This window comes from Solenopsis invicta, chromosome 4, assembly GCF_016802725.1.
Source record: "Solenopsis invicta isolate M01_SB chromosome 4, UNIL_Sinv_3.0, whole genome shotgun sequence".
Lineage (NCBI taxonomy): Eukaryota > Metazoa > Arthropoda > Insecta > Hymenoptera > Formicidae > Solenopsis > Solenopsis invicta.
Window position 1 is genome coordinate 25822470 of NC_052667.1, and position 27007 is coordinate 25849476.

The 27007-nt window shown below is 31.1% G+C and overlaps 2 protein-coding genes and 2 long non-coding RNA genes across 6 annotated transcripts in view; 2 read left to right on the forward strand and 2 right to left on the reverse strand.

Moving 5' to 3' along the window:
* The window catches only part of LOC105200125, a 21307-nt gene extending 20041 nt beyond the window's left edge, over positions 1-1266 (reverse strand). For both annotated transcript variants that reach the window (XR_005574475.1, XM_039447826.1), the window contains exon 1: positions 984-1266. The gene's annotated coding sequence lies outside the window, so the exon portion shown is untranslated. The remainder of the gene's footprint in view (positions 1-983) is intronic.
* The window catches only part of LOC120357467, an 8574-nt gene extending 6616 nt beyond the window's left edge, over positions 1-1958 (forward strand). Inside the window, exon 3 of the long non-coding RNA XR_005574477.1 lies at positions 1861-1958. This is a non-coding gene — a long non-coding RNA (uncharacterized LOC120357467). The remainder of the gene's footprint in view (positions 1-1860) is intronic.
* LOC105200157 (ETS translocation variant 1) overlaps positions 1397-27007 on the reverse strand; it is a 39473-nt gene continuing 13862 nt past the window's right edge. The window contains exons 4-10 of one of the 2 annotated variants that reach the window (XR_005574474.1): positions 25888-25947; positions 17437-17581; positions 16762-16892; positions 6573-7081; positions 2412-2748; positions 1756-2284; positions 1397-1489 (exon numbers count right to left, since the gene is read on the reverse strand). Coding sequence is in view for 1 of the 2 variants with exons in the window: in XM_026137453.2 (XP_025993238.1) it covers positions 1854-2284; positions 2412-2748; positions 6573-7081; positions 16762-16892; positions 17437-17581; positions 25888-25947 (1613 nt within the window). In the remaining variant the exon portion in view is untranslated. Of the gene's footprint in view, positions 1490-1667; positions 2285-2411; positions 2749-6572; positions 7082-16761; positions 16893-17436; positions 17582-25887; positions 25948-27007 lie in introns of those variants that run through there. The other variant, XM_026137453.2, reaches the window with a different exon arrangement.
* Positions 1995-26497, forward strand: LOC120356823. The gene is made up of 3 exons (XR_005574478.1): positions 1995-2075; positions 24032-24361; positions 25850-26497. It is a non-coding gene; the product is annotated as an uncharacterized LOC120356823 (long non-coding RNA).

The following is a 27007-nucleotide window of genomic DNA, read 5'->3' on the forward strand; positions in this document are numbered from 1 at the left end:
TTATGAAATAAAACTTTATATATTTTGCACTTGATATTATGTTTTAGTGAATAATTTTATCATTCATTGATAATGTGTCACATCCAAAAATACAAAAAAATTTTAAATTTTATAGATTTGTCCTATTACGTGTTTGTGAAAATTTTAAATATATTTTCTTTATTTGGTTTATAAATTTTTTATTTGCTCGTGATTTTTAAATGAAATCATTTTATAGTATATATTTATTTGCAATTTAATGAGAAAGTAGAATTTTGACTTGAATATTATTTTACGTATATTAATAAAACTTTAATAAGTATTCATACAAAATTATTTGGATTCATTTATTCGTTTAAAAGTTATTTACCTAAAATTGCAACAAAATTAGGGTCATTTTTATTGCAAAACTTGTGAGTTTTTTTTGTTAATTTCAGGACGAAATTTATTGTTACTAATTAAAGGAACAAAAATAAATCTATCAGTTTTCAAATTTCTATAACCTTTAGCTAGTATTGTATAACCAAAACATTCTTAATCTAGCAAAATAATATACAATTGGTATTTACACACGTCAGAGTTGTGCCGTACATTTCAAGATCACATGTTTGAATTATTTACGTATTATTTATGTTTATACGAATTCATAAAGCCAATGCAAGCAATGAAAAAATACTGTAGGATGGATAACACAATATAGAAAAAAGTAATTAAGCTATAAGACTGTTAATATATTTAACTTCGATATTGATAAAACATAATACTAATTAAAAACGGAATATAATTCTCATTAGTTCTGAGTCTTCTTTGATTTAGATTATTGTTTAAATAGATAACGCGTAAAATACATCGTATACACATAATATAGATTATATACAATATACATATGTGTGTGTGTTTATATTTTATTTATTTATTTACATGTAAGCACCCAACCCTGATTTGTTATTAAAATTAATAAAATATTAACAGAAAAATAAAGTTAAAATAACAAAGATACTTACCAACAAAATGTCACAGCTGCTAACAGCGTTGAGTAATTGACTTCTCGTGAAGCGTTTCTAGTAGTTTTCGAATCACAAGCCTGACGGTGACTATGAGCCGGCTTAAGTCATCGGTTATACTTGCCAGCAAAACTTCGTCGCCTAGTGAGGAAGGACGGCCGACAAAGTGAGCGGGGGAAAGTGAGAGGTCAATATAAACACGTTCGTTTCACATGTATCAGAAACCGAAATACAGTATGCACGATTACACACTTTCGTAACGTGCGCATCATCAAGGATGCGTGAAGATGACCCATCCTATGATTTAATATTTGTCGTTTTTTTTTTTCGGGCTCACAGTCTCGTTTCGTAACGGCGCAATGTAAATCTCCACAGCTGCACACTCACGCTTTCTGCATTCATTCCTTTGTTACTTCCCGCTCTCGATGGAACAGATTTATGATAATCGTTGAGTCAAAATCGCATTATTTTAATTTATGCTCGACAAATCGTTAATGTACGTCAAACTGAAAACAAAAATAAAAAATAAAAATAAATAAAAATAAGACTCACATGTCATATTTTTAATAATCATCCTATTGATAAGATTTATTTTTCATATTTATAAAATAAATTACAACCGCGATAAACTACTAAAACACGCGCACAGTAACAATCGGAGATAACGCATTAAATCGCAGAATATTCGCATTCAAGTAAATTTATTAGTTTATCTCCAAGAAGTTTGATAAATTAGCGCGGAAAAATAAGTGCTATTTACAATACCACGTACGTCCAGATTTGGAGCCTCGCTCCATTTCGAAGATCGTCAAACATACTCGATAGAATCTTCCTTCAAATAATATGCAAGTAACATTCGATCACATTTATTTAACAGACGCAGCTTCCAACACCTAAACATGTGTAAGGTGCTTGTTCGAGTTTCGAGCTTGTCGCGCCATCCAATATCGAAGATTGCGGCACGGCTGGAGCCGATAACTGCGATCTCTGCACATTGTCATAAGGTATCGACGCAGGTTCCCGATCTCTGTTGGTACTCTCCGCTTCCTGGGTATACGAGTCTCTCGGCGGTGGTTCCTGCGCCTTCGTATCGTAAGTAGCTTCGTGCGATGACAGTCGGCTGTAGTTTAGGAAGGTCTCCGTATAGCTCGGAGCCGGATGATGATGATGATGATGATGATGATGGTGATTACTGCCGTACTGATGGGAGTAATGGGGATGATATCTACTCGATGGAGTTTTAAAGCCCTCGTTACCGCCGAGATATTGATGCAAATGATGGAGACTGGAAGGTCCGTACACTGCAAAAAAAAAAATTTAATAAAAGTAACTTGATAAAAATATTAATTTTTCAAAAATGCTTTAGGCAATTTTAAATAAATTTTACGGATTTCAATGTACAAAATAATTAATGTCGAAGTCTAGTACCTGCGGCGGTATTTGAGTACATAGCGAAAACCGCGTCGCTATACCCCGCGGCGGGATGCTTCATCAAATCTGGAACTTCGTTTCCGCCCGCTCCTTTCCCGGGCACCGCATGGCTCCTTACCATACTACTTGGAACTTCTCCGCTAATCCCTGAAGACGCACCAGTACCGTACGCCATGTTGAAGAGCGCTTCCGGATCGCAAACGAACTTGTACACATATCTCTCACCAGCGACCTTTTGCATTATGCCTTTCTCGTAGTAATATCTCAATGAACGACTCAGCTTATCATAATTCATAGCCGGTCTATTTTTCTGAACGCCCCATCTTCGTGCCACCTGCAATAAAAATATATAATCAGATTTAGTTCTAAAAAAAATCGATACATTATCACTGAAAAGCAGAACAAATTGACATTGATGATCGAGCAAGGGGTATAATACTTACTCATGAAATCAGTCAAAAGCACTCATAATTAAAATCAACAATTTGAAATAAATTTAAAATCGAAAATCAATAGAAATTACTTCAGCATTAAATATATAAGAAATCAAATTAAAATCACGTAGTAAAAGCAATTTTAAACATACACACACACACACACACACACGCGCGCGCACGCACGCACGCACACCTTCTTCTCGATGCTAAGAAGTAACAGATTTTTAATCTTTTTTTTTTTTTTTTTTTCGGAAAAGGTAATAAATAAATTTGATATCTGTGAAAAAAAATGTTTAATTAATTGTTAGTGTATACAAAATTATTTTTTAAAATAATTTTCATACATATTAAAATAAACTTTTACTGGCGCTACTCTCGGGCCATCCGGCAAAACATATTTGTACTCCTAGTATTTAGTAGTACAAACAAAAAAAAATAATTATAATCTTGTAAAATGATATTGAGACTTATAAAGCCATTTAAAAAAATTTTAATTATAATAATTTTTATAAACATTTAAAAGTGGAAAATTTATCAATTTTTTCAATAAATCAAATTTTTTCTTCAAAATGCTATAACTTTCAATTTTTTTTTACAAAATTTGGAAAACTGGCTCAATAAGTCTTAATGACAACATCAAAATTACATTTATTTTTATTCTTTCCATTTGTTTCACAGACCATTAGAATGCAAAAACTGGAAGTGTTTTGCTGGACGGCTCGAGAGCAACACCAATAAGTTTATTTTTAATACGTTAAAATCTTTTTAAAAAATAACTTTAAATACTAACAATCAAACATATTCTTTTTGTAGATATCAAATTTATTTATCCTTTTCAAAAAATTTCCAAAAATTGCTAGTTGTTCAGCATAAAAAAGGTTTGTAACTCCTTAAATATAAAATCAGTTGAAATCATATAAAATCTTTCAAAATCACCTTTTTATAAACAATCAAAATCAGTTTAAAATCACGTTGATATCGCATAAAATCGCAAGAAAGTTTTAATCAGTCAAATACCTTAGTTGTGAATGCGTAACCCTTTGTGATTGAGTTATAAGCAGACAAGTTCAATGAACAAAACTAACTTAGGTTAAAGTTACATTAAAATTAAATTAAATTAATTATGAAAAGTATTATTTTTTACATTAGCTTACTCTAACAAAACAATTATAAATATAAATCATATAAATTTATCAAATAAATTTAATATTTTATCTGTAAATTAAATTTATTTTAAGTAACAAAGAAATATTTTATTTCTTATCTAAGAATGTATATTTTTTTCTTTTTTAGCTAGGTAAATTTTTAACTTGGGGAAAAATAATTAATTTCAATTTGTTTTAAAAATAACTAGTTCAAGTTAATTCAAAATTATGTCATTTAAAATTCACTAGCAAGTCAAGTTACAAGTAATCATTGAACTTTATTATTTAAAACAGATAATATGACCAGGAAGTGTAACAAATTAAATTAACAGAAAATGATAATACCGCTGTGTTCGGAAAAACATTTGGTGCGTAGTTTGGGAAATCTTGTAAATGTTTATAAAAATTCATCTAGAAAATGATTGAGAACTACTTTCAACCGGTTGCCATTTCTCGTTAGTTTACTATTTAACTTTTCACTTTCAACTAGTTATTACACAATCCTAATTATTAGTATAACAGTGTAATTCAGTAAGATTTTATTGACAAAATTAGTAATATCAATGAAATATACAGTAAAACAGATGAAGAAAAAAGTATGTTTATATTAAAAGTCGGCGAAAAGGTAATTTTTAGTGTATGCGAGCTGGTCGGGCTGTTACAAAACTGTCTTAATTATTTTACCGATAGTAACAAAGATAAAAGGAACAGAATGTTCTGTTGAGGATTTAACAAGATTGAATTAAAAAAAGGTTAAAATAATAAATTATAAATAAAGATAATTCAGTGACCGAACATGTAACGATACAGAGAAAAGATTATTGTATTTTTGGATTCATGATTACTAAGAATTTACGATATAGAAGGATTTAATTACAAAATTATCTAAAATATGAAGTACAAAATATAATTAACATACAAAAATAATTAAAAATTTGAAATTATTCCAAAAATGGAAACTTTTATCTAAATGAACTAATATCCGGACAATTTAAAATTATTTTTAAAATAGTCTTTAAAATGTTCAAAATGCTTGCTCTTATATCGTTGAAATTAAATAAAACATATATTTCTTTAAAAAAATTTATACCATCACTAAAACATAAACTGTAATCTGTAATTTTGTAACAAATTTATTTTTTATAACGTTTCATTAATGTTTATATTTTTAATTATTTATTTATTTATAAATACCTTTAAATATATTTTGTGATTATACATAATTATTATATTGTATATATACATAACTAAATTTAATATTACTAAAAATTCAAGATTATAAATATATTATTAGAATAATAAGTTTCAATATAAGAGTTCGACAGAGATATGTTCGATCATTGGGAAATTTACCTGATTATTCACAACAGGAATTATATGTGCGTTGCATTGATGCCTGGGGTACCGATTTTAGGGACCACGTTTCTTTCTTGATTATTTTTATGTTCATGACTGAATGCTGCGGTGATCATTGACAGCAGCATTTGGTCATGAACAAACATAAAAATAATTAAGAAACGTGGTCCTTAAAATCGGTACCCCAGGCATCAATGCAACGCACTGTACGATACATAAAACAGCAAAATATAAAACGTGAATATAAATGAAAGTGTGTACAAAGTAAAGAATCGCGAAGTTAAGCACAGCTATGACTAAGATTAGGAGAAAATGCCTTAGTGTGGTCGCGATCATAAATTCTTCGACGAGACGCGACGACAGACAACTCTTTTTTCTACCAAAACACGGCAAGTATACACGGTGTGAGCACATATGTACAATAAGCTCGACAATAATAAGTCGGAATGTTTGAAAACGTTATAGAATATAACGTATACAAAAAACACGTTTATTTCAAAATTAAGATTATTTGATTTTGGAACACTCGATGAAATTCTTTTACGGTTTTATCATTGTTTAATTAGTGATATTTTCATTGATTCAATTCAGGAGATTATATAATAAGATATATAAAATAGATAAGACATATTGTAAAATTTTGTAACATTTTCTAAATATTTTAACGCATTTTCAGTTACTTAAAAATTATAAAATTTGTGAACATGGATGTATCCAAGATTTCACTCAGAAAAGATCCAAAATTTATCAAGATACTTAATAAATTTTCAACGATCTTTAGTCAACAAGTTATAATAGCCATAGCAACTAAAGTATGTCCTTAAAATAATTAATGTTATTACTGCCGGAGCTCAATTTATTAATTCTTAAATTATTATAGCTATAGCAAAAAATCTCAAAAACACATATACATGGCAGTATAAACAATTGCATGGTTCCATATGCTTTTATACATGTAAAATATTAAAGAAAAACTGTCTCTTTTTTACAATTAGTTATGTGTGTTAAAAAAATACAAATAGCTAAGAAAATGATAATTATTTCTAAACATTTTAATTTTAGTTAAATGAAATTGTATCTCGCAGCAAATGTATTTTATCTTCATAATAGACAATTTTTAGCAATAACAGAAAAACTCGAACTATCTCTTTTAACATGTAGCTAATGGTTCCAAGTTTTTTGCGTGTAAAAAATTTTTCTCAAAAGTATTTTCTACATACCTCTTCCGGTTCGATCAGCTTGAATTCCATTCCACGTCCGGTCCACGCGATGCAAGGCGCATTCGCGGGATCATCGAGCAAAGCTACGAGGAATTGCCACAATTGCAAGGAACCACGTCGCTGTTGCTGATAACCAACGGCGACATCGCTCCAAGCGGACACGCCGGTCGTCGATGACGGCCTTTTATTGTGGTCCGGGTTCCAGGTTGAAACGGGCGAACCCTTTTTCTGATAACAGCCATTTTGCCGATCCCAAGACGAGCTTCTGGGATCCAGTTGCGTGCCGAGTTCTGTCCAAGTCGGCGTGCCACTTCTCTTCGCATAAGCTTCAGAATTCCAGTTCTCTTGTCGCGGCAGAAAAGTTTCGGAGGAAACGGAAAAGGTCGACTGCCATTGGGAAGTTGAAGAAGAAGCGCTAGCTGGACGACTGGATGGCGGCGACGAGCCTCTGTGATCCCTCGTCACATTCCCGTACTGTTGTTGACGTTGTGGATAAATTAAGCTGCTCGCTGTAAGAAGATGCAAGATCCATATATTCCTATCATTCGTCATAACGTAACTTTAAATTAGATGAGGTTGATTTATATATTTACGTCTGACCTTGATATTTAATAAATATTATCTCTGTATGAAAAATTTTATAAAAATTTACTGCTTTTATAATTTATAATTTAAGGGTAAATTCTAAGGATCAATCTACAATAAGTGCAATAAGCTTTAAACAGAAACAATATAATTTAAAAAAAAAATTAAAAATTAATTTAAAAGTTTAAATTAATTAATTTCAAGTTAAATAACTTTCAACTTAACTTGTAATAGTTAACTGTAACTTATTATTTTTAAAACATAAAATTATTAACTTTCTTTCCTAAAATTCGAAATTTACCTATACAAAAAAAAAAGAAATTATAAAAGAAAAAGTACATTACTACATAATAATAATAATAATCAAAATCTTAATTGTTCAGTTATTTAGAGCAATCTAAATTTTATCTTACTAGATTGTAACTTAAATCTAATTTTAATCCAACTTATAAGCAAAAATTATCAATTTTTTATGTGTAAGTAAGAACGAAATTCCTCAATTAAATATGAAACAATGGTTAAGTAGAATACAATTTATTTATGTACAATTCATATTTAAATAATATTTGGTATTATATTTATGTATTTTTCGCGATCATTAAAATACATGTAAATACACAAAAAAACAAACTAGTATTAAATCAACCATTTTTTCATATATGTGCAAGAATATAAAATCCTTAAAGGAGTAATAGTAAAAAAATTTTAGTAAAATATATTTTTATTACAATGTTACAACAGTCACTTAAAGAGCATTGTACGAATGATTTGATAATAAAAATTTTAATTTTTTTTATTTGAAATTATGGTTATTTTCTATTTAATATTTTTTTTGTTCTTGATTCATAAAAACTTATTAATGATTAAAGATGAACATATTTTATAAGATAAAATTACAGTTATTGCACCAATTGCTGAATTATAATCATTATAATTAACTGTTTAATGAAAAATATTAAAATAATTTAAATAATAAATTACGAATTGATATCTTTTAGATCTGATTTTCATATTGATTTGATTAAAATATCATTTCTTTACTTAAATATATAATTATGTTAAATTGTTTTTACTTGTTCATTAACTGATACATTGATTCTATACAATATTTTTTCATGTCAATACGTCGCGCGTCGTGTTTGTTTAAGATAACCAAAATTTTTAAAGATTTTATATTTTTACTTGACGATCGTTGATGTAATACTGATTTTTTTCTGTATAGCCAACAACAAGAATTCAAGAAACTTGCAGCGAATCAACTAGTATGCGAAACGCTTTCATATTATAGAAGGAATAGTATTTGTTTTGTATTTTTATTATACATTGCATATTACACGTGCTCTATTTTGCGAAACATTGTAGCAACGACTACTTTTGTACGAGAACCAACATTTCCTAGGATCATTGCAAGTTGCGAGGCTCACGACTAATGCACTGGACTCACGCATGACTGAGCATGCGTAATTGAATAATTAAACAATGCTTTCAAGTCGAAAGCTACGGCGAGCGTCTTGTAGATTCCAGCAAAAGTTACCGAAAGAAAGAAAAGAGCGCGAGGCCATAGAGATCCCGGGGGAAAATGTAAGTCGAAAGCTCTCCCTCTTTTTCATGACTCGTGCAGTGCAGAGATTTTCGATGCAAGATTAACAGTGTCTTTAGCAAGTGTGTAGCTCTTCGAGAATCCTTTTTTTATTCGTTAAAGCAAGAACTAAAAAGAAATTTCCAATAATTCTTATTGATTTTATTATTTATTATTAGCTTCTATCATTAATTTATTATGGTAATGAATTAATACAAGTAAATCCCATTTAAATATTCACAAGCTGACTCGTATTAAATTTCAATCGCGTAGTACGAGCTATCAAGTGGTAATATTTCAGCGACAATAATTATGGAGTTTTTTGTTTTTTTTTCTTCACTGAAACGCTCATTATCTAATAGGCTGTGAACCAAGTAGCGAAAATACGCGCCTCGCCACCCACCCCGCTGTTGCCGCCACTCGTCCCGTCCATAAAAGGTAGAGCCGGTTGAGGGGTTGCAAGCTCATGCTTTGTAATCAGACCGATTAGTCTTCCTTTATTCACGCACACACACAATCGCGAGCCGAATCCTTTAGGAACTCGGTTACGCTATATATCCACTGGCTCGACACTGTATACGCGATACTACCCGCCTACTACCAAGTCACCTGGGATTATGCTCGTGCTTCTCCTCGCGTAATTCTCCCTACCATTAAGCCGTTTTAATTATTTACACGTAGTTTAGGTTAATAATAGGATACATTCCCTATCGTCCCGTATCGATATCCCGCAATCTACTTACGATCACCCGATTTATTATCCAAATGGAAGAATCGTCTCGCGTTTTGCGCGCTGAAATATTTCCTTTATTCTTGAGTAAAAATACCTCGATAATAATTTATCGATCGAAGCGGCGACGGCGCGGCCGGCGTCGTATGCTTTTATCGTATTATGCATATTTTGCGTGAAAGCGTATCGCAAAAATTCGTTAAAATATACAAATCGGCGCGGTATCGGATAGGAAAATATTTTAGAAAAGGTATGGGATAATCGAGATGATCTCGTTTAGAGGGGACAAACAATTCGGAGAGCGGAATAGTAATCACCGGTTAATGGATACCGATTGGTTTCACAGTTCCACTAATTAATACGAGCAGAGGATTACGTGGATTACAGGTCGCGATGGTCTATTCCGCTCTCGTATTCGCGTGCGCGGGAAATTCGCCGAGTGAAATTCCCATACGGCTCCTATCTTCGATTCACGTGTCGCGATAAATATTTCGGACGGCAGCAGAAAAAGAGAAGCGTACAGGCGCGACGATGGAAATACGCAAAACGAGCATTTTCCCGTATATATGCTCGGGAAAGGACAAGGCGAGCTCGTCAGGTTTTCGCCGCTCGTCAGGTGGGTGGAAAATAGAGCTTGCATTATTAACGGGAGCACTATGCCGGAATTCGAGGATCAGCGAGGTAGAAGAGAGGAGAAAAAGCGAGAGAGCAAGAGCGAGAGAGAGAGAGAGAACGCGGGTACGGAAAAGAGAGGAAGAGCGGCGGCAGCAAAACGCGTTTCTCCTCGTCTGAGAGTGGACGAGAGTGGAAGCCATCCTCTTTTCCGTAGAACGCTGAGCCCACCCCGGCTGCCACAGCCGCCGCACCGGCCGTCGTGTTCCGCCGCCCCTATGACCAGTCCTGAATTCTCAACCCTTCTCCGGCCTCCCTCGGTGGTGGTACATCGCCACCGGTTTCATCAGCTTGCGATTAATTTTAATCTAAAACCACCCGCAAAGCCTCTGGCCCGCGCGCTCTGGCTCGCAGGCTGAGGTCAACCCCTTTCGCCAACCCCTCCTGGCGCCGCGCCGCGCGCTCCATTCGCCCTCTCGTTCTCTCCGCTTTTCGAGAGAGTGCCAGATTGGCCCCGGAGCTTACAACTCCCTTCCGATCCGCCGCGTCAGAGATTCGTCCTACGTTCGCGAAACGATTGACCTTCCGTCGAGCTCCTCTGTCGACATATCTCGTTACACCCAAGTCCGATCTTCCGGAGCTTACTGAAGGCGATAAAAAAAAGCGGATAATCCGGATATGTGTGCGTTTAATATACCGCTGGAAAGATTGTGTTAATTTAACATAAATATAGTAACATATAATGTCGTATATTCAAAACGGTCATCTACTCAAATTTTTGTGTTAATTTAACGGAATGTTAGAAAGTAACACAAATATTGTTAAATTCTAAAAAATTGACACAGAAAATGTAGTACACTTCGATAACACTTCAATTTGAAAACAGACTATGGATATATATGTAGTAAAATTAACATTTGTAATGTATTGAAACGTACATTTCATTTATTTCTCTTAGAATTTCCGGTGTAAAACTACATTATTTGGGTTATTTAGTTATTTACCCTTAATTGTTTTATTTCAACACTAAGAAATGTTGGATTTTAATTTAACACAAAATATAATCACGTTGTGTTAAATTAACTTAAATATGTTAACTCTACATGAAAACTTTAACAAGAATTATCTTAAAAAAATTTTGTATCTAAAACTTTAGCTAGATCTGAAAATATTTTTTGTTATTAAAATAAATATGTAGGATGTAAAGATGTGTCAATTATTTAAATACAAATAGATTCGAATCGAGCAAGATTTGATTCGAATTTAAATCTGTAAGATTTGAATTGTTCGATAATTTCGAATCTAAAAGATTCAAATACTAATGATTTATAATGACCTTATAAAATTATATCCAATCCTTATAATCATACGGGATCAATTTAATCTCACAAAAGTTTGAGAATCTAAACCTTTAAATGCAAAAAAGAAACAATTTAATTTTATGAATAAAATTTATTTTTCCAAAATGTTTACTTTCGCAATTTTTAATATGTTGTATAATTAGAATCTTCATAAAATAGCTACATTGCTATGCTCTACAATATTGAAAATATGTTCAGTAATGCTTTTTTAACTTCAAAGAAAACTATAAATGGGGCAACTGATTAAATGCACTAATGTTATTTTGACCCTAATATTAGTTTCCTTACAGTACAAAAGTCTTGCGTTATCATTTATATTCAACTTAATAATAATAATTATGTTGTTAAATTAAAAATTGTGTTTCAACGTTATTCATTCAAAGTAATAGAGAGAGATATTTTGACCGTTGCTGTATCAACACAAATTGAACAAGAATGCCTACTACAGTCGTAGCTAGGTCTTCGTGCTTGTATTGTCTATGTGATTTTATATACTTTCCTCAAGTTCAATGAACTGCGCGCCAAATTAATTTTCAGTCATAACACAATTCTAAATTGAACGAGATTAAATAATATCACGTATTATTAAATATTAACCCTTTTCCCCCCTAAAAAAACTGTAAAGAAATTATTGCAAAAAATATCACCTCAGCCAGGTTATTCATTCAATTCATATTTTTCGCAACAAATTCTTTAGTTTTCGGGATACAGGCGATTGTAGAGATACTTGTAGACATCAAAAATTATTAAGTTGAATAGTACTTTGTGACATTACATTTCTGGTTCTGTAACAGCTGCGTTTTAAAGTCCGGCAAATATACGGCGCGCAGTTTGGGGAAACTTGTATATAAATTCACCTATGAAATTATTGAGTACTTCGCTTTCGACCAGTTAGCCGTTTCTTTCAATTTAAATATATTAATTCACGTTCCATCGTAATAGGTTATTGTTAATTCTATTCCAAAACTGTAAAACGCTCATCTCTGGTAAGATACTTAAGCTTGAATATAGAATTTTTTTTACATTTTTATTACTCATCGCATACTCATGTGAGTATCTTACGTAATTATTTTAATAGTACAATAAAAATATATATTAATCTCCAACCAAATTTTCAAGACATTCCAATAAAACCATTTTTTTGGGGTACAAAATTTCTGTGTATCCAATTTTATTAAACAGTGGTTGTGGTGCAGAGTTATGCGTCAAATCTCTTCTCCGTACCAAAGATCCGGGTTTAAATCTGACTGATTATAAACACTATTTTATTCGATCGCTAACTGTTGGAAGACAATAGCAAACTACTGAGTGTAGTCTTGCCACGAGGCCAACTCTAAATTTAACAGTTCAAAACCAGAGTATAAACTGTAAGTCCCGTATAACTATGTAAATTGTAAAAAAAACCACACATCATAGAAATACGCTAGGAGTATTATTTTCTGACAAGAGCTAAAGATTGGAGAGAAAGAAAGATTAATCCATTATAGTTGCAGTGACTTCTCATATAGTTTGATAATGAACTTAACAAACAATAGTCGAATATACATATCTTCGCGTATTATTCCTCTTTCCGTGTTATGATTTGATCGAGAGACAATACGGTACGAGTTTGTCCCGTGTATCAGTACGTGAGTCGGTCAGTCGATCTGTCCTCCGAGAAGGTCTGAAAAAATCATTTTCACCAGTGCGATCGACGCATCGCGCATCGTCCAGCGGAAAGGGTCGCGGTCACTTCCTCGTCGTTTTCGGCATCGCTTCCGATGGCTCTTGCTCTCTCGTCGTTGGATGCGTCGTAACGTCGCTGTGCAACAACGTTTATCGGCGCTCTCCTCGATCGCGCGCGTGGGGCTTCTCAATTTTTCAATATTCCCCGTGCGCGACTTGGAGCGTAACCGGATTACGGCCCGAGAATGGCTCTTTCGGTACCGCGACGTCGACGGGGGTTGGTGGCGGCAGCTCTATCCCCGAGAGTGTGTGTGTGTGTGTGTGAGAGAGAGAGAAGGGGGGGGGAGAAGCACAGCCCGATTAATATACATATCGCGCGAGCTCTCGGCTTTCGATATTTCAGGGGGCACCATCGCACGCGGGTTCCAGCCCCCGGTGGGCTTTGAATATCCACCAATTTCCTGCTGATATTTGTGTGACGAGAGCGCTTCAACCGGCCCGGCGCGTGAGTGCAATCGGTAATACCGAACGCGCTTTTTGTCCTCTCGAGATTTTCTTCCTCGGCTCTCTCTCTCTCTTTCCTCATCCGTTTGCTCGATTCCCTTCTCTCACGGAAAAACGCCTGCGGATAATCCGAAGCTTTTCTCGAGTCATGACGTCTCCGTTTTATGAGCGTGATTGCAGAAGAAAAGGGGCTTGAAATATCTTCGTACACGCTAAAGTATAAAATCGTTCTTCGCGAACTTAATTGCATATCGATTATTTTTAGATTTATTTATCGTACACAGAGATTTTTCCTACAATTTACCCTTAAAATCATAGTAGTCGTGAGACTTTGATCAATTTTACTATAATTTAGTAAAATTTAATAATCTTAATTGATTTATAATTTAGTAATTTAACCAAATTTTATTACCACCGATTCCATGGGTAAATTTTAAGAAAATTTTCTCTTTTCCAGTCAAATAAATAATAGACTGATTGATCAATTTTTGACTGCTCAAAGCCAAGGTTGAATAAGTGAAAGTGAATATTTTTTAAACTAAATTAAGTTAAATTAAAATTTTATTTTAAAAAGTATTATTTATATTACATTAGAATGTTGACATTTTAAAGTTTATACATACATACATACATACATACATATATATATATATATATATATATATATATATATATATATCAGGGAATGGAAAGTTATTTTTTAAAAGTAACTCATTATCGTTACTCGTTACCAAGTCAAAAAAGTAACTAGTTACCATTACTCGTTACTGACTCAAAAGTAACTCGTTACCGTTACATAAATAGTAACGATTCGTTACTTTATCGTTATTTTTTTAATTTTAAAATAAAAGTAGATTATGTTTAAAAATTTTCATATAATTCTAAACCTACAGTTTTTAAAATAAATAAAACTACAAAAATTATATAGGATTTTCTGAATAAAATTCATATAAAATTTGTTAAATATAAACTACATACATTTTTTATCGATATTTTAAATAGGAAGTTAACTAATTACGTCACAAAAGTTTGACTTTTGTCTGAAGGTTTTACTTTGTAATCTAATGTAAAAATTAAACCATCAAAATGTTTTACTTTATATAGTATTACATTTTTATCAGTAATAATTAACTATTTACTTCTAACAAAAGTTGACATCTGTAAAGTTCGTTTTTATGTTAATACAATTCTGTGATTGGTTTATTTTTGGGAACTATTCTTCAAAACGATCTTAAATATAATATAATACAACAAACTAGAAATATTGATTGAATAATAAAGATTAAAAATTATATATTATATTATAAATTAAAAAGTAACAATAAAAGTAACTATTAAATTCGTTACCGTTACTAAAAGAATGTAACGTTATAGTTACAGTTACAAAAAATCAAAATTAACGCCGTTACTAATTCGTTACAAAAAAAGTAACTGTAACAGTAACACCATTGCAAGATATATATATATATATATATATATATATATATATATATATATATGTATACATATATATCAGGGATTAGAAGTAACGAGTTACTTACAACGGTGTTACTGTTACAGTTACTTTTTTGTAACGAATTAGTAATTTATATTACGGCGTTAATTTATATATATATATATATATATATATATATATATAAATTAATGTTTATATATGTGTGTGTGTGTGTGTGTGTGTGTACACACGTATAAACCAACTAGTACTGATGTATTTCTGTGCCTAAAACAGGATGTGCAAAAAGAGCTTTGATAATAATACGTCCATCGTTTCAGTTTGTTTATTTTCATGAGTTTCATGAAAATCTCGCTGACACGAGCAAAGTAAAACAATGTGCGTATTACAGCGTCAATGTCCTTTTTTGTATATTGTTTTTGATACAAAAACGTGTCAATGCCCAGTTAAACGGTGTTCTTCAGAGAACTTAATGCCAATCAATCTTTTTTTGAAGAATTTAATAATTTTAAATCTTAATAAAATATTTGTTATATTTTTATTGCAACAACAATTATCTAAAGAACACTATATGATTATTTTGATAATGATACACAGATGAAAATTTTGTGTTAAATTTAACATATATTGCACGTCACAAACAATTCACTAAAATTTTTATGTTAACACAAGATGTAAAAAATTAATCCGAAAAATGTAACACTTTGATACAATTCGGAAACTAAGTGTAAAAATATTTCTTCAATAAAATTATTATGTTAACACGTACATTTTATTCATTTATTCCAGATATTATGTTTGAAAACTACATTATTTTTATCTTATTTATTTATTTGCTCATAAATTATTTTAATGCTAAAAAATATTAAATATCAATTTAACATAAAATATTCAAATAATAATTACATTATACTAAAATTCAACCAAAAAATTTAAATATGGACCGGTTTCAACATATTTTCAACTGTGTAGTAATAAAAAATTCTAATTTTTTACTTTGCAACATAGACCCTTATTTGGCGTTAAACAGATATAATTTGCTCGCTTGAAAAAAATAGTTTTATAAAAAAATATAAAAAAATATTTCCATCATTTAATAATATTAATGCGTTAAAAAGAAAGAATGAAATAATCTGATAGAAAAACAAAGCCACGTATTTAGAATGAGCTTATAAAGATGTTAGAGCATTTTTTTCATCATTTTTCATCCTTGTTTTATGTTTAATAAAGAGAGTGACAAAAAAGCGAACTAACGTCTTTATAAGCGCTTTTGAATACGTACCATTTTGTTTTTCTATCGGATATTTTTTCCTTTCAACTTAAACGTTATATAATTCCATTTCACAATATTTTATATTTTGAAAATAAAGATATTCTCAAAAGTTCTCATAAGAATGTTTTTTTCTTTCTGTGTAAGACATGCAGAACAATTAACAATGGCGCGGACCGATCATTATCGATGTAGCCGTGGAGCCCTCAAAGAGCTAATCGGAAGTCGACTCGATTAATGGACAGCGGTACCCTCATTGTAACCCCCCCGATTATTTATGGACTCTATGGGGTGGAATAGCGCCACGTGGATCCTTTTATGCTGAGATTTGTCACGGCGATGGATTTTCATGCGGAGATAAAAGTCGAGCCACGTTCTCCGTCTTTCGATATTCGATACAAACTAAACGTGCGATCACTGAATCCCTTACCGTTCTCCTGTGACGTTGCTGATGATATATTAGTTATCGGAAGAGGCTCTACGTAGCTTCGATCCGTCGGCTCTTCCTTCACAGCAACATCCTTCGTGTTCTTATTAGCTGGTCCGTTTATCTTTCGATTCCTACAAATAATACACAAGCTTTATACAATTTTGCAGATTCGCGTTTGTTGCAGTTATATTGTAAATCACTTTTAAACTGACATCGTTTTTAATGTTAAATTCAGAATATCGAATTGTATATATTTTCAATCATTTTTAATCATTCGTTTAATTTATCATTATACCAACTTAATAATTACTCAATAAGTATTCGTTTAATTTAACTAATAAACTTTTAAATGTAACAAGAAATGTATTAAATTATGATCAAAATTTAGTTTATTCTTTATCTGTTAAGTTATGTTAATATAAACGCTAATTTCTCTACAATTAAGCAATTCAACCATAAAAATGTTGATTAGCTTAAATTCCTTTTCTTTGCTACAAGATGTGTTAAAATAATAAATTTCAATACACGCATGCACGCGCACAAAAGTTAAAAAAAAGTTTATTTAAATATTACTCAAGAAATTGTTTAAACTTCACATTAATATTTAACAGTGTATACTGATTGTAAAAATATGGATAAAAAAACCAAACTTTATCGGCTTTCTCTCAAACTTACCCGAAGCAACGGTCCGAGCTGATTTCGAGGAAGTTGCTGTTTTGACCGTGCGCAATTGATATCGTATTAGACTGATACTGAGGATGGTAGGTGCCACTGTCGCCGTTTCTCGTGCAATTGCTCGACTCTTGTTTTACGTTTGCACCTACGCAAGCGAAACGAACGTATATATCACGATCCATGGATCATACTGTCACGCAATTCTCATGTTGATACGTCACTATAGGGAACCGACTTTTACGACAATCTAGCACAGGTCTTTTTGCGCCGTATATCATTGATGTTTATAGTTTATAGAGTGGCAGGACGACGATCGTTTTCTTTGACCGATTCATAGCCGAAAGAACGGCGGGGCGTCAGGACATAACGGCGCGTGTCGTACCGGAAGTGAAGACGCATCGCTGCAGCGACACGTGAGAGGGAAGGTGGGGTCTAATGGGGTGCCGACGATTTTCGCGAGGGCGAGGGCTGCACCCCCGATAAATCAAACAGACTCCCGGGGCCGTGGGAAGCATAAGTCACAAGCCTCCGGCAATAATTGTATTTGTAAACATTGGAAGTTTACTGATAGGAAGAAGCGCGTCGGTGCGCCAGGGTAGATTGAATTATCTCAGCATCGTATCGCCCGCGAGATCTTGTAACAATTATTTTCGGTAGCGACGAGCGGCGATACGTGGGTGAAGTTAGCACCCCATTTTTCGAATTTCAAAATTCCAAAAGGTGTTCCAGATTGTTCTAGACTTGTTCTAAATTGTTCCAAAAGCGGCGATACTTTGCAGAAAAAATGGACTCGATATAGAAAATATACGATACTCTCGATATAGAAAAAAAATTAGTATCAAATTAAAATTAATATATGCTATTCAATAAAGATTCTTACGCAAGAAAGAATATAAAATCTTTAAAGAATTTGCTAATATTAAATTCTAACAAAATATTAATTTATTATTTTAACACTATAATAGTCGCCCAAAGAACACAATATAATTGTTTCAATAACAGTAAAATATCGTATAAAAAGTATTAAATTAACATTAATATATGCCATTTAATAAAGCATGATTTCTTACGCAAGAAAGAATATAAAATCTTTAAAGAATTTGATAATATTAAGTTTTAGCAAAATATTAATTTATTTTAATACTTTATAATAGTCGTTTAAACAATATACTTATTTCAATAACAGTAAAAATTCGATAATAATATTATAGTATTGAAAATTACAAACTTTAGATTTAAAAATATTGTTACTCATTTTCCATTCAGTATTTTTCCTCTCAACTAAAAATTATTCTTCATAAACAATAAAAATATTTAACTATATAAAAAAATATATAAACACTAATATAATCTATTTAATAATCATCGTTTCTTATGTAACCAGAAATATGAAATCTTTAAAAAATTTGACAATCTTCAATTTCAGCAAAACATTTTACTTTATTTCAATATTATATAATAGTCGTTTAAAAAGTATAATATAATTGTTTTGGTAATATTAAAATATTTTAATTTTTAATATAAAGATATTCTTTTATCCAATATTTTTTTATGCCAAGTCGTGAAAATGATTAGTGAATAATTGAGAATACATTTTTCTTTTGGTGAAACTATAAAATTAATAAATATCAATTTAAAATTAATATATTAACATTCTTATTACTTAAGAGTATATAATATTAACATTCTTATTACTAGAATATAAAATTTTCATTAATAAAAGTTTGATAGTCATAGATAACAAAATATGCTTTCACACATTTAAATATTGCAATAATTATCCAAAGAGCAGAATATTTTGATATAACATTTAAAAAATTTTAATTTTTAATATGAAGACATTTTCCGATATTCTTTTCCTATCAACTCAAAAATTATTATTAACGAAAGTATTTTTTTCTTAGAAACTACACAAAATTTATATCAAATTAAAATTAATAAATTTTATTTAAAGGATCACTACTTCCTGTGTAAATAAAAACCCTTCCAAAAATTTGAATCTTGAAATTTAATAAAATATATTTTTATTTCAATATTATAATAATCATGTAAACAACACATGTTTCGATAGCAATATTAAACAAATCTTTTTATTTGAAGATATTTTCATTCGATATTTTTTTCCCTTTCGACTCGAATTATTAAATATTGAAATCTCCGTTAATAAATGTTCCATTAAATTTATGAGAAATACCTTTATTTGAAGACGACGCTACGTCGAACGCTTGCTTCTTGATTACACGACTTCGGAATCTCTACTAGAGTTCCAAATCGATCTTGTTCGTAATCGTATTATTGTTTACCGTGTGTAGTTAGCAATGCGAAGCGTTGGTCGACTGCGGCAGCGACTTCAAACATTTCTCGGAAAACAACACGCTCGCTGTCTCGACGCGACTCGACGCTACGTCTTGCAAAATTTTACAACGTGAAGATTCACGTTCTATAACATTAGAGACGTCAAGTCTCGTCTTCAAGTACATACGAGCATGTATCTCTCTTCCTAGATGCGTCGCGAGCTACATACATATAATATTACGCGGAAGATACGCGGCCTGGGAATTGCGTACGCGCGCGCACATATGTGTGCGTGCGTGTGTGTGCGTGCGTGCGTGTGTGTGCACGCGGCGCTCGCGTGTGTGCACGTCGGTGCGCATATAGACATTAGCTAGCCCCCGATTCCCTCTGGGTGTTTGCCCGCCCGGTTGAAATGTTCGACGATACGTTTGTTCAACGCTGGCTCGACGCTGAATTACACGTATCGTGCGTCGCGAATTTTGCGCCTCCCTCCCCCCCCTCCCCACAGTCTCTCCCCCGGAATAATGTAAACTGTACGGGCTTCGCGTAGCTTCGACGTCGAGCGTCGAAAAGCGAGCCGGGAATGCGCGGATTTTCCGTTCATCATAATGAACCGCGGAAAAGGCGCGGCGTACATCGATAACGACGCTAATAAGCGCGCGCGACGTCGACGAAGGATCGAGGGGGAGAAGCAAGAAGTAAAAAAAAAAAAAGAAGACTGAACGAATCGCCGCTGGCTTAGTATAAAGTGCTTACTCGAGTAATCCGATATCGATGATCGCCGAGGTGCCTCGTGTTGATTCTTTCCGCTCTCTGCGCGCTCCTCACTAAAAAGGACTCTGCCCCGCAGGCGTCTTCTCGCTGGTTTTTAATAAAGCACTGATATTGCGCCCCGCAATGCTGAGCCGGGCCGCGAGACTTCGCGATGTAATGGCCACCGGCGCGAACAGTCGCGAATTACAATAGCGAAGATAAGTACTTGGCGAACATTTGCCGATCGCGGCAGAGTTGCCGGTTCTGGCCCGCAACCCGCAAAGCATCCCCTCCAACAGTATAGTGGCGCTAGCTCGGTCCCTGAGCTGCGTTCGAAATACTCGTCGAGTAGAGTAACTTTGAGTGACCAATCAGGATGAAGAAATCTTAATATTTCTTCGTCTTGATTGGTCACTCAAAGTGACTCTACCTGACGAGTACAATTTTCGAACGCAACCCTAGCCAGGCGTGGGGACGGCTGCTTGCGGAGCGCGGGGCTGTTGGCAATTTTGGGAAACTCACGAACGGGCGCAAAAAGACCGAGTCGCCGAGCGGGAAAACCGCAACGCCCGCGCTGAAAGTGTCGACGATTAATTAAACATGCACGTGCGGTGTTGTGTAATCTACCGCTAATTGACTCGCCGATTGCGCGACAGTTACAGGGTTATGTTAAATCGGACGGGTTATTTGTGATAAACTAACCTCTTTGTTGCGCAACTTTTCTCTTGAATTTTTCTCATATTTTGCTGAATTTTAGTATATGAGGATTTTTGGGTCGTTGATTGCGAATTTAAAATCAAAATTTAAAAAAATGTACTATTTTTTATTGAAATTAGACTTCTCTAGATAGCCACTTTAAATCTGTCATTTAACATTAGTCAATGATTGCAGATTTGAAATCAACTACTTCAAAAATATTAATGTTGTAAATATTGTAGACTTGTTATTATTTTTATTATTGCATAATTTTATCTAAAAAAATTTGATTTTTTATTTAACTTATTGTTGATGTAAAATAATTACATCTTAATGTTATTCACAATTTAGATTAGATAAGTTAATATATTTTATAAACTAAATTAACAATAAGTTAAAATTTATGGCTTATGAAATTAATCATATTAAGACCCGGTTGCACCAACACTAATTTTCTTTCAAATGAGATTTAAACGAGATATATATTTGTATTTATCTTTTTTTTTAAATAAAGATGGATACATATTTAAGTTGCAAAGAAGAAAAAAGAAGAAAAATTGAAATTAAAAGTTACGTTATCAAATTAAATGAAAAACTAATTTTGAAAAGTATTATTTATATTAAATAAGAAATTTATAAATTTCAAAATTAACAACTACTTGAAAAGGCCAGTAGACAAGCAAGTAGTTGTTATACGCATATGAGTCTATCAGAAATAGTTGTTATTTCAAAATTAAATTTAAAACATTCTGAATATGCATCAAATTTTATATTTTATTTAGAAATTAAGTTTACTAAATAACAAGGAAATATTGTTATATGTGGCAATGTAATTTTTCTTTTATAATTTTTTTTTACGTAAATTTTAAACTTAGGAAAAAAGTTAATACATTAAAGTTTATGCATTTCAAAAATAACTAATTAAAGTTAAAATTAAAAATAAAATCTTTTAAAAGTGTTCTTGCTAAGTTCACAATTAAAAGTTATTAACTTTTTAACTTAATTCTTAATCTGTTAATTGGCCAATCTTTCTATTATTCAATCTCATTATTCATGCACAAAAGTTTCAGGAGCATATTAAATAAGTCCCACAATTAATTATAAAATATGTAAAAAAATACAAAACAATTATGAAGAAATAAGTGTCCATGTATGTTCAGTGACCATATTTTCCTCGAAAAAATATAAGACAAATTTGAAAAAATTTGAAAATTGTAGGGTTTTCTTGTCACATGTTTTTAAACCAATTTAAACTAAATTTATCAATTTTTTTTTAATTTACTCATAAGTACATCAGACACTTGTACGCTAATTATAATAGAACCTCTCTTAAAATAAAGGAGAAAATAAAATAAAGAACAATAGATAAGGACAAAATTGAGTTTCGAAAAGATAAACCTGAAGGACAGCAACCTGAAATAAAGACTTCTTTAAAACAAAAGACATTATGGTCACTGAATATATTTGGGACACTATGTAGTAAAAGAGGTTCTGCACATAGAAAAATACTACCAAAAAGTAGTTACTCAATTTACTTTTTTTTTCTTTTAGTAAGTAACGACGATCTTAAAAGATTATTTTATTGATAATTATTTTAAGATATGTTTATCACAAATTTTAGAAAAACTCATATATTTAAAAAAATTATACTTTTTAGAATGTTATCAAAATGATTAATCAATGTACAAATCAAATTTTTGTTTTAACTTAAGAATGTATGTGTACATTTCAAAGTATTGTCAACAATTTTTAAATTTAATAGATTGTTATATTTTTATATTCAAGTATTTGTAAAATTTGAGCGTAATTTTTTTAAAATTTATTTAATTTTTTTATTTGCTTTTGATTTTTATGTAAAATTGCGTTTGATAATACTTATTTGCAAATTTGATATAGCAGTAATATTACAAATAAAATCAAATTTTTTACAAACATTAATAAAATTCTAATAAATATTCATGCATATTCATGGAATTTACGCATTTAAAAGTTATTTATCTAAAATTGTAATTAGAATAATTAACCAAAATCTTTGCAGTATAAACTTTTATAAAGTTTTTCGTTATTCTCTTCTTAGCGTTTGGTTTTGAAGCCAAATTCAAATATTTGTTTATTAAATTTTATCATTAATTAGGAAAAAAAACTAAGATGCTTTTGGTTTTTTTTTATTTTGATAACTTTCAATTAATACTGTAAAGTTAAAATATCCTTAATGTTTCCGATTGAAATAATAAATTATTAGAATTTAGAATATATTTTGGATAAATTTGATGTTTATGATAAATAGATTTGCGGATATATAAACTCATGTCATATCAGAAATAGGTAATATGTTTAATTCTAGTAATTTACAGTATACATTTTTTAGTGTGCAGAATTATTTTAATATATTATGATTAAAATACTCTGCAAAGATGATCGTTACTTAAAAAAAGAAAAATGAAAATTAAGTTGGCTCTTCTCACCACAAGAAAATTCAATTACTTGTGACGTTTCTTCAATATTTATTGATTATAGAAAAATTTGATTATGATGACGAAATATGTATATTCTGTGAAATATCTCATTTCAATGAAATACAGCTCATTTTCTTATTAATTGATTTAATTATTAGTAGGCATATTTTTTTAATTAATAAAGAAATGAATTAAGTATAAATTTGTTTTATAAGAAATTGTGCATTTTAAGCTTTATATAGTATATATTTTTGCATATTTTACACATCAAGAATATCTTTTTTTCAGTATAATTTTCTGCGTGTGATTATTCGCACACATAAAAATTCTTTTCATTTTATTTTTATGAATGTTGCTGTACGGATTTCGATTCTCCAACTTGCTTTATTTTTCAGAGCAATTTGCAGGGAGGACATCGCGGGATGAGACGCGACTCAGGCGTGTGTCTTCGAGAAGGAGATTCTAGAGCTCCAGACAGCGTGCACGGTAACAGATTTTCCAACCAATTTCGAGGCCAAACCGTCGCGTCGCGCGAAACACTTCCGCGGCACTGTACACGATTTCAGCGGTGATTTCAGCGGAGATTGACATCCTGCAATCCTGTTCCCACGGATTCCAATCCCGGATTTATTTATCCGGCCGAATTATCAGACATCGTCGTATATCGGCGTGATACAGCTAATGCGCACTATCTTTCCTCAATGATCGATAAGATTAAATGGCAGGTAAAGCTAACAAACGACTCGCGAATGCTTACGAACGGAGGCGAGTAATTAAAATGCACACAGAAAAATATCAAATTTATTGCTAAGAAAAGTATGTACTCCGTGTACTTTTTTTCTTTTCGTAAGTAACAATTATCTTCAACAAAAATATTTTCTTGATGTTTTAAAACAAATTTTAGAAAAATTTATCTTTATATACTGTGAAAAAAGAATTTATACTCTTGCGAAGAATATTATAAAATTCGAAAAAAAGTCAGAATAATAAGTAAATCGAGTTTTTGTTTTAACTTAATATTCTTGATTGAAATAATACGTTACATAGAATTCAGAATATATTTTGAATAAATTTGATGTTTATGATAAGTTTATAAGAGAGATTAATGGTTATATGAATTTTTAAAATATTTGAAATAAGTAACATTTACTTAATTCAAATATATATGTACATATTTCTGTATATAGAAATTTGTTTTAAGCAAACATTACTTGTATCAAGTAAATGTAGGAGAATTGCCCAATGCGTCCCACTTAAGCTATTTTTTTTATTGTACTTTGCATTTTGTGCTGTTTTGAATGCAAATCGAAGTTCGAAATAGTAGCTCGATGTTTCATTGATCTATTATTACGTGTTAAATCTTTCAGTAATAATAAATTAATTTGTTATAAGCTTTTCTGTGACATACTGCGAAAGGTATGATTTAAAAAACCAATTGCCTAAAGCGTACATGGTTTCTTAAACTTTTTCGAGTACTTTTAAGTAATTAAAAATATAAGGAATCATATATTAACTAATATTTATTTTATTAATAACTTATTGAAAAAACAATCAAATATTTAATAATTAATAAATATCAATAATGAAAAGATAAGAATACAGAAATAAAATTGGCTTTTTGTAACTGACATTCTTATTTATAGTAATTACTAATTTTATTATATTATTATCACATATCATTCTCACATTAGTATCATTTCTTCATAATAAATTTGTGGAACGAATTAAAAAACTTGGTAGAATTTATAAAAACATTGATTTAATTTTTATAATAATTTGTAAATTTGTATATATATGAATGTAAAGTCTTCTACAATAAGACTTCTTTTATGAAAATACCAATTCAAAATAAAATTGCATAATTATATATTATGCAATGCAGTTGTATAAGTTGATAAAAAATTTACATCAAATGTATTTATTAAAAAAAAAAGCTGACAACATTTACAAAACAAGACAAAAATTTGTTAAACTTTTATTTATATTACTTATTTCTTATTTACTTTCTTTTTGTAACTAAATGCTGCTTATACGAAGTAAAAATGTAAAATATTGAATAAGTATGCTTTATAAGACTGGTACGCATTCAACAACTTTCCTCTATTTTAAAATTTTAAGTGTAATATATTGTAAGATTATTGTTAAAAACATTTTTTGCATGGAATAATCGTTACTTAAAGAGAAATTAATAATTGTGTAATCGCTTTTCTCAGCAGGAGAATGACATTTATCTGTGTGAGAATGTGCTTACTTGACATTTGGTGAAACTCGGGCACGTATTGCTCGCTGTCCTCGGTCTCGGAGCTGCTACCTGCACAAAGGAGATATTTTTCATGTTAGTTCAAGATTTGCGATCAATTTAGCAGAAATTACGTTTGTCGAGATAGAAAACAAAAAAAAATCCACCTGAATATCTAACGAAAATGTCGAACTTCCGTCCCGCAGTAAAATCATCCCCCTTTGATCATCCGTTACATTACGTCCATCGCGTATTACATCGCAGTTGGGCAAGGTAATTAAAATTAATGTTCCGAGTGAATAGTAGCTGCACGTAATTATCTTCGCTGGCGGCTTAGGGCTTTAATTTCATACTACATCTCTAAATTCGAAAAATCAATAGCGAGATTTCGCGACTTTAATAACATTTTGGTTTTTATTATAAATCCACTTATCGTTACCGTTCAAAGACAACCAATAATTTTATTTGACGAATAATTTCATGATTATATCCACGCATTCTACCTTAATTTATATCGGCATGAACAAATAAAATGTCTATTTATTATCAGTACAGGGGAAAAATTTTAAATAAATTTAGAGCCGGTTGTTCCATCTCCAGATAAATCAGGTGATAAATTATCTAATAGATAAATACCTACATTTCCATTATATGTTTGTCTAGACATAGACATTTAGATAATTCATTAGATATTCCATTAGATAATTTACCACATAAAGATAAAACATCTGACTCTTAATAAAAATATTTGTTTAATTGATCTATATATAAAATATAAGTACCATATGAAATAAGTATTTTGTAGAAAATGTAAAGAAAGCAAATAGTATTTAACATTTATACATTTACTTGAAATAAGATAATTACTTTATATTTCGATTTATCATGAATAAATAAGTTTTGTCTATTTTCCACATTGTTTATTTTTTATTTCTTAAATACAAAATACGAAAGAGTAAAACAGTACATGGTATTTATGGATGTAATCTAGTTACTTATGGTTAATAATGACAAGTAAAGTATTGTAAAACATGTTTATAAGAAAAAATGAATCACAGCTATATATTCATAGTTTTTTATTACAGTATTACTATTTAAGAAATAAAAAATAGTAAATAAACAATAGAAAATA